The following is a 9245-nucleotide window of genomic DNA, read 5'->3' as shown; positions in this document are numbered from 1 at the left end:
ATGCCAGGAGAGTATTTGAGGTATTTGCTACTATGAAATGAAGCTTACATATGCAGTAGTAAACAGACACTAAGCACTCTGTTTCTCATTTATTTCAGGCAATGACAGTGGTAGAATTTAAACCCTCATGTGAGATGAGGGCACAACCAATAATGACATTGTATAGTTTGTTTTCTACATAGTCAAATATATAAAAGTTTAATGAAACTCATCACTGGGTCAGCCAGCAGTCAGTCCATGAGTTGTCTATTCAGTTAGACCAAGCTTCTTCTTCAGAGATTCTGGCATTTCAGGTGGAGGTGGGCGAGGAAGTCTGAAATAAACCTTGACAGAATCGTAGATGAACCACTGTAGTGCAGTCAGGGTACCAATCATAATGATACGAGCAAACAGACCTTTCCATACACCTGGAGAGCAAACCATAAAGCATGAGCACCATAAAATGGCATGAAAAATACCTCCTCCCCTAAACACCAAAACCGCTTGATCCAAAATACATGAAAGAAAGAATGTACCTTTGAATCCAAGCCTCATAAGAACCTGTGAAGCTGAGCTGCCCTTTTCTTTGTTCAACACAGACACCACAGAGTCAGCAGGATGGGAAACAATTGCACAGAACACACCAGCTGAAAGAATAATTTGACATTAGTTCTGTGGTGTTTTAGCTGTACCAATACTGTGTACACTAAGTACAACCACCTGAAACTTCTGAACAGAAGAAAACAGCCAGAAAAAAACTTCTGAATCCTTGGATATTGAAAATTCCCCCCTTCCATCCAAAGATTCCCAAGACTGAGAAAGATGCAAATTTTCACTGAAATCAGCTGCAGTTTTTAAATCTGGCCATCAATACTGGTAACATATAGGAGCAGTTAAGAAAAGTGTCCTATTACAGACCCATTTTCCCCTAACAGACCGATTTTACAGTTATTTCTCCTGCACATTTCAAAGCTGCAGGGAAGTTCTCCCATGTTAGTGACATCTGCTAATGTCACTTTTCAGTTAATACTCTGAAAAGCAACAGGTCTCTAGATTTGCAGTAATCCATTAATGAAGTGTAGAACTTAAAAGATTCCTTACCAATATAGCCTGCAACAAATGTGACTACCAGCTGTTCTCCTTTTGTACATTCACTTCGTGGCTTGGGAACAACGTACTTGTAGAGAGCTTCAACAGTACGTTCAAAGCAGGCAAATTTCATCATTGTGTATGGAATCTGTCTCATCCACAGTGGAGCAACACCTTTATAGAAACTTAATCAGAGAAGAGACAATCTCAGTTTCATTTTCTTCATTATTTAAGTGTATTTCTAACCTGAAATGAATTAGCTTATTTATTGCTACTGTACAACTTCTATATACTGACCCTGTAATGCTGGTAATACCTACAGAAATTAGAGTTGTTTAAATTCCTAAGTACTACCTTCAAACAGCAACACAAATTGAAATTTTCCTGATGCCCAGGCTGCACAGCAGTTTCTTTAGTCACTTTTCAGATTACAATACACTGCAGCAATGTAGTACTGATACTACCAGTGCAGTAAGGGTAATGTCTGCATACCAGCCAAGTCCTGATAGTGAAACATGACCTGTACATCTACAGCCACTTCTATCAGAACAGAAAGCTAACATGCAGTTATATTGCTCTCACATGCCAATGACTCAAGCATCTTTGACCGTACAACCAGAAAGTTGCTGAGTATCTCTGACTGGAACTGCTAGAAACTGAAGTTATCCAGCAGAACTCAGCACAAAGATACTCACAAAGATGGATCTAAGGAGCATGTGGAATTAACAGCCAGTTCAGCACAGATTGCCTGAAGTACATTAAGTTCTTACCTTGAAATACAAAGAACAAAAAGTATTACAAGCTAAGGCCAAAATTAGTTATAGCATCAGCTCTTCATTAAGAAAACGTACTGAAAATCAAGAAATGCAATTAAAATGAAGGGATGCTTACGCCCAGATGCCTTCTTCTGCAAACATTTTGGGTAAAGCCTGCCGTAGAGTGTTTGCATATCCAGGCTGTGTTTGAATGCGAACTTTGGCAGCTTCCATTGGAGCCAGAGCAATGTCAGCAAAAAACTCTGCACTGGCAGATGCAGCTAAATATAGCGAAGTACGCCACAAATAGGCATTTTCCTGAAAGGAATTGAAACACACATTTTTATTAATGAGTCATGCTTTTGTGATTACTCCTTATCACTAATACTATTATGCTGCAGACATATAGCTTTACAAAAAACATTTAAGGCTTACCTCTCCCAGCATGTTGCCATACAGGATTTTGAAAACTTCATAAAAACCAAATTTACAAAGCCCTTGCATGGAATAGCCAATAAAAGTTGGAGCCCATCCCTTAGCCAAGCCACGAACACCATCTTCATTGATTGTCACTGAAAATCCATTGAAGATGCTCTTGTATTTTTGTGGATCGACCTAGAAAGAAAAGACAGTTAAATGTTTGATATAGCTTACTTTTTTCCTTCTCACACCCCCATACAAAATCTTAAATTTTTCTATTCCTCAAACAGCTGGTTTCCTGTCATGATATCGGTTCCCTGGACAGATGATATACACACCACAAAGTTACACTAATGGTTACTTGCTACTCTCAAACCCTGACTCATTTTAACAGCCAGTATGTTTTTCCTCAATACTCAGAAACCACCAAACTGAATTTTGTTTCACTTTAATTCTCCACACTAACAATGCAACTGTAATGAAAAGACTTACTGAAATCACTGTTCTAACACTGTCAGTGGTGTACTTGTGCAACTATGTATAGATCAGATTTTTAAAAAATTTAATGGGTCCTGCCAGCAATTTTATCTACTTTACACACTCTACCTATGTACACTCAAGCACTGCCAAAAACCTAGTGATTCACATGATTACTAATCAGAGAAGGTTGTTTCTCCTGCATGATCTCTCCACATAGTCAGATTAAGATGGAGCAAACCAGATCAAAGACTACTCAAAAACTTCCACACTTGTACTTCAACTTGGCAATAAAGGCTACACACCAATTGTCTTCTGCCCATAAAATATTGAGTGAGATTTTATTAACTCATCAGAAATTTAACACAGACTGACTTGAATAATTTCTTTCAGGTGAAAGGAAGTAATTTAGCAAAAACTTTTCAACAGGAAATTATGTCACATCCCACTGTTACTTTTCATATTTGACATCACCCAACAGCTCCTCTGGATAAAAAGGAAGATATCAAACTGGATGCCCATCAAAGCTTCCAGAAAGAGCTACGAAACATGGATGCCAACCTGCACTGACTCGTATTTTGTCTTGCAGTCTAGGAACATACTTGAGATCTAGTTCACCTAAATATGTCAATTTTAGAAAGAGACCTAATTTTAGAAAATTGGATATTTAATCAGGCACTTGAAAATGGGACTACATTCTAGTCAGAACCATGCTTAGTTATTAGGTGTGTAACAGGTGTCCTGGTTTCAGTTAAACCATGGCAAAGGTGACCTCTTCTTAAAAAGACATGAGAGGGCAGGCAACAGGTTTCTTCCTGGAGAACTTAGGAAGGATTAGTAACATGCTCTGTACTGGATCTGTAAAGAGATAAATGCTGACAGGTTTTACAAGATCACACCTGGAATCCAAATGGAACCCCCCTCCTGAACTTCCCTCTAAGTGCTGGAGAGGGAAGGGGAAGTACCACCACCCTGACCATAAAATAAAGCAGAACTGGTAGCCCACACTGAGCATGTCTGATGTGCTACAGATTTCCTAGTTTGAGACCAGAATTTCAGATGCTCCCAAGAATGTGAAAAGTCTCTCTGGTAAACATTAAATAAAGGCCATTCCAAAGAACACTGTTTTGAAGAACAGCACATGCATACTTCTAGCATGACAAGGAGGTCTGATTAATTCATAGTTCCCTCCTAATTTCAGGAGTTCTATAATAACAAAATGACCATTTTTATAATCAGCCTATGCAACAGGGAAATAATGAACCACTATATTTCCAGGAATTTAAAAGAGTGCTTTAATTTGCTCCATTCTTGCAGATTTGCCTGAATAAATCCATTAGTATGTTTTCATCCATGGTCGTTCACAAAATTATTTTAATGTGTCACAAGTGCAATGCAGCTTTCAGATTGATCAAAAACCACTTCAAGGAAAGCAGTTGCAAGCATCAATGGCCTTCATGATATCAAATCAAGTTTCAGCCACTCTGTTCAAAGTGGCATTATTAGAAAATATCCAATCCATAAGCCGTGCATTGATATCCATGGTGTTAATGGATCAAATTACACATGCATGTCACTCCAGGCTAAAAACCACAGATCCAAAAGATACTATTTCCTTACTCCAAAAGCACTGGAATAATGCTGGACAGCTAACAGCCAGCAGAGTAACATTGTGGTGGATGCCTTTTAGCAAAGATAGTCAGTTAAACGTGCCTTAAATGCTGTCAAAAAGAATGCATCCAGATAATCCGTAATACCTTTACTTCTCTTTAAAGTGGTATTTTGCTAGTCTTACAGCAGTAGATTTGATAAAGCAGCATTCAAGTTTACTTGCTTCTTCTCATCCACAAAAGACTGCATCCCTACTGCCAATTCTTAATATGCTGGCTACATAGAAAACAGAAGTTCAAGAAATGTTTAAGTTGATACAAACCTGCATACGACATTTCACTAAATCCAGAGGTACGACACCAGTGTGTGTCAGGCCACAACTTAGGACCCCACCAACGCCACAGAGAGCATAAAACTTGAGCGAGCCATATTCACAACTGTATTCTGCAGCAAAAAATAAAGACACACCATGCTTTTATATCAACTCCATGCACTGCTGGACAGCCATGTCCAGGGTATAGTTTATGCCTCCATCTCATTAGTAATTAAGTATACCACACTGAACATGCTCTGTCATCACATACCAACATGCAGAACAAACCTGCATTCTGCATTTAACCAGGTCTAGAGGAACCAGTGCCGTATGTGTTGTTCCACAGCTAATAATCCCACCAAGGCCACAAAGGACAAAGAATCTGTTTGAGCCATAGGCACAGCTGTATTCTAGTTAATTGGAAAAAATTACATATATATGATCAATCATAAATGGTAACAATGATCAGAAAATAAACAAAACTAAGTGCTACTTTCTCAAAAGTATTAAACTGAAATAATCTCCCATGCTGTATTATTTGAATATATTGTTATAATGAAAAATTCTTTTGCTTTAAATTAAAACATTTTGGACTGACAAGACTTGATTCTAAGCCTTCCAAACTGAATTTGTTCTTTCAAATAACCAAAGGAAGAAACACTGAAGTTTTAGCTCAGAGCCCACTAAAACCATAGAAATTAATCCCAGAAGTTACTAGCAGAAACTATGACTCAAAGTTGCAATGCCCAACAATTTCTTATATCCAGGAAATAAGAATAGTATTCCTCTAGTACTCAAAAGACAAAGATTCTTTAGTTAAATATTCTATGACAGTTTAACTTCTGTAGAGTTTAAGTAGAGACTTTTTTTAAAGTAGTCTCTTTTAAGTAGAGACTATAAAAAGCTACAATATTGGTGTTGGACATATGCAGACATTTCTCAGATTATTTACAAAGACTTTTTATAAACTGTCTTTCAAATACAGAATCTCATATGTATAGAGCTTGTTTAATGAAACAGCAGATTGCTATTTATCATCCCATTGAATGCTCATACACAAGGTTCATTAAAGAATCTTTCAGGTCACATTTATTCAAGAGATACTTCATATGCACTGTCCTATACAGTGTATATATTGTGTATAAAATCATCCAATCTTAGAAAAACTATCAATTTTCACATACTGCTATACAACAAAGTTACTGGAGCTGGAAAGAAAAAATCCATTTTCTTCTTTCATTTTTGAAGAAGCCATAGAGGCTATGTGTGAGTGCAAATAAGAAACAGTCAAATTTACAATGAATAGTGAAAAATAACCATAAATTAGCAGCACAGTTCTGCTACTATGCTCAACATTTTAAAAATATACATAAAAGCAAATCCAACATACTGAATAAGAATACAGAAAATAATACACTATGTAAAAAATATTCTCCAAAGTAGAAAAACAATCTTTTGCTACTAAATTTACTGGTGTCACTTCAATATAATGGAATAGACATAAAGTGTTACAACTTACCAAGAAACACTAATGAAAACTAAAAGACAGCAAAAGCCTATCTTATATAGAGCTTCTTTGCCGTCTTTCTGGTTCTGAATTCCTTTATGAACATCAACAGAAGCTGACAATGATGTTCAACAGCACCAGCAGAGCAGCAGATAACACTAGCAGGCTTATCCAGCTCATAACTTTGCTAACATAACTTTTAAAGGAACTCCTTCCCACAAATGTTCCAGATTTTACATTACATTTTGTTTTTATATTTTTCACCTTACATTTAAAAACTGCCCAAACAACAAAAAGTTTTTCTTTATTTAAAAGAATAAATATCAAATCACAGATGCCATAGTGAACCTAAGTTAAAAGCTAAAAATCAGTTATCAGAATTACTTATTTTTAACTGAGACACTGCTAACGACTGTAAATATGATGGTCTGGGACTTACACATAGCTCCAAAATAGCTGGGCTAGCAGAAACAGTCTGTTCTTTCTAGAATGGCTGGTTAAACACACACAGATCAGGCAGGTGTAATCAGAGAACAGACTCCAGGTCTGCTTGGGCCAGCTCTGTCTAGCTGTGTCTTTGGCCAACAGCACCACAGCCCTGCAGCAACTACCATGCTGCCAGATCTCAGAACTGCTTGTTCACATTGCCTTTATCACAGTAATTTAAAGTCATACTGCTCAAATGACAGGGACAGACCTTTATAGTAGCAAGAGAAAAGGAGAGTTTTATGTGCTGGATTACAATGCTATTCAGACTGACCTGTCAGCCTGGTGTTCAAGTACAGGAATTAAGAAAGCCGGTATCAATTAGGCTTGAGCTCTTTAGAGGTGCCTAGCTTCGTAGTGGTACATTAGTATTCAGAAAATAAAGCCACAGATGGTCTTGGACTTTTTATTTCAGAGGTAGAGTCAAATTTTCTAAAAACCGTAACTTGAGAACCAGCTGAACCGGGCACACTTCTAACATACCCAGGTACTGATTTAAGACAAGCGCCCTTAGGGAACACAAATTATACATATGGCATAAAAATATATCTACTCTATTTAGACAGGTACATTGTAACAATTTCATATCTCTGCTTCCAATCTGACACGGTAACAAGGACAAATTCCATGAGCTGGTCATAAAATACTCGCTCTCTTGGAGCACCAGTGTGGCTGATGCCCTGAGCTGATCTCAGAAGGTCGTGTGGCTTGTACTGACTTTGTGTGACCTTGTGCAACTTCAGATGTCGTCTGCAACGTGTTATATTCTCAATACAAAAGCCAGAGAACCAGTTGCATACATGAAATAACTAACTCAGCAGAAAAGATAATAAAGATTGAAAAACTTTGGCCACCTTTGACCTCAACTGCCAACAAACAGGATGAAGATTAAGCATAATGCTTTAAAGAAATAAGTGCACCTACTGAATATATTTAGCATACCAAAGAGCGATTTAGGGCTTTAGCTAGCTGGCAGGAGGATTACTACACTGAAAGCCCCAAATAATTTCTTGAAGATTTCATAAAACGAACCTCTTTCATGTATTATATGAATGTTCATGCAACTCCACTGAAATACTTCAATAATCACAGTACTTCAGAGGAGGTAGCTTGCTGAAAGTAATTCCTACTTTTTTTTTTCAAGTAAAACCAGAGAGACACTTTTAAGTTACTGACAGCTTAAAAGAATTAGAATTTTAATATCCACCTCTACTTCAGATGGACCTCAACAGGTTGGAGAGGCAAGCAGAAAAGAACTGAATTAAGTTCAACAAAGGCAAATACAGGGTCCTGTACCTGGGGAGGCACAGCCCCATGGCTGGGGGCCAACCTGCTGGAAATGGCTCTGCAGAGAAGGAGCTGAGGGTCCTGCTGGGTAGCTAAGCTGTCCATGAGCCAGCAGTGTGTGTCCCCGTGGCCAAGAAGGCCACTCCACCAGGGTATCCTGTAATGCACTGGGAAGAGCACTGCCAGCAGCTCGAGGGTGATCCGGTCCCTTTACTCAGCCCTCGTGAGGCTACATCTGGAGTGCTGTGGCCAGCCCTGCACCCCTCAGTACAAGACAGACACGGAGCTCCTGGAGCAGGTCCAGGGGAAGGTGACAAAGATGATGAGGAGACTAGAACACCTCATTTATGAAGAAAGGCTGAAGGAACTGGGTCTGTTCAGCCTCAAGAAAGGATGACTGAAAGTGGACCTCATCACTGTAACTATTTTTGGGAGGGTGTCAGGAGGATGGATCCAGGCTCTTTTCAGTGGCAACAGGACAAGAAGCAATGGCAGACACTAATGCACAGGAGGTTCTATCTGAAAATAAAAACTTCTTTACTGTAATGACCATGCACTGAAACAGGTCGCCCAAAGAGGCTGTGGAGTCTCCCTCCCTGGAGATATTCAAGAATCTGGACACAGACCTGTGCAATCTGCTCCAGTATGACCCTGCTTCAGCAGGGAAGTTGGACCTGTAAGGATGATGACGATGACTCACTGTGATCCTTTCCACCCTCACCCATTCTGTGGTACTGCAAGTATCATCAAGGTCTGACCTTCAGAAGTCAACAAATTAACTGGGAAACATAGAGAAAGCACTTGCGCTTAACTCTTAAGTGCCTGCCTGTATCTTAAATAGCAAGTTATCTGGTGTACGTCCCACAACAAGTAAAAAGAAAAAAAAAAACTAAAAAGTAACAGCAGCAAGCGCCCCTACTGTATCTAGATGTTCACGTACCCAGCTATGAATTAACTGGTGAAAAAAATAAGAGAAAAAGGATGGGAGAGATAGTCTTTCGAATCCACAGATTTCAGTCGCTGCTCTTCTCCACCGATGAAATTAGTACAGGCCTACAACCTCGGTTCCTGAGGCTGCAGGCCATGCAGAGTCAGAAAAAGCTCTCTCTGCTCCCCAAGACAAAATCTACAGGGGTTTCTGTGATTACTCTGCACTAGAACCTTCCGATGTCCTTTCCCGGAAAACCTGGATCCCTCCAGCTCCTCAGCACACACGGCCGGGAGAGCGGAAGCACTGCCAGCGCCTCCCCCACCCGTGCCCTTCCTCGTCCTCCAAGCGGGCGCGCAGGCCCCGCATCGGCCCCTCCCGGCCCGGCCGGCC

General features: G+C 39.4%; 1 protein-coding gene and 1 non-coding gene across 2 annotated transcripts in view; both read right to left on the bottom strand.

Moving 5' to 3' along the window:
- Positions 1–76: 76 nt before the first annotated feature.
- Positions 77–9245, bottom strand: part of SLC25A3 (solute carrier family 25 member 3) — a 9974-nt gene continuing 805 nt past the window's right edge. The window contains exons 2-7 of the mRNA XM_014307272.2: positions 4654–4803; positions 2259–2438; positions 1960–2141; positions 1081–1253; positions 516–626; positions 77–407 (exon numbers count right to left, since the gene is read on the bottom strand). Of these exons, the coding sequence (XP_014162747.2) occupies positions 247–407; positions 516–626; positions 1081–1253; positions 1960–2141; positions 2259–2438; positions 4654–4803 (957 nt within the window). The 3' untranslated portion in view covers positions 77–246. The remainder of the gene's footprint in view (positions 408–515; positions 627–1080; positions 1254–1959; positions 2142–2258; positions 2439–4653; positions 4804–9245) is intronic.
- Positions 1548–1787, bottom strand: LOC115947941. The gene has a single exon (XR_004081792.1). It is a non-coding gene; the product is annotated as a small nucleolar RNA SNORA53 (small nucleolar RNA).

This window comes from Geospiza fortis, unplaced genomic scaffold (assembly GCF_000277835.1).
Source record: "Geospiza fortis unplaced genomic scaffold, GeoFor_1.0 scaffold186, whole genome shotgun sequence".
Lineage (NCBI taxonomy): Eukaryota > Metazoa > Chordata > Aves > Passeriformes > Thraupidae > Geospiza > Geospiza fortis.
Note: the sequence above shows the minus strand (reverse complement) of the source record. Positions and strands in the feature narration are given on the sequence as shown.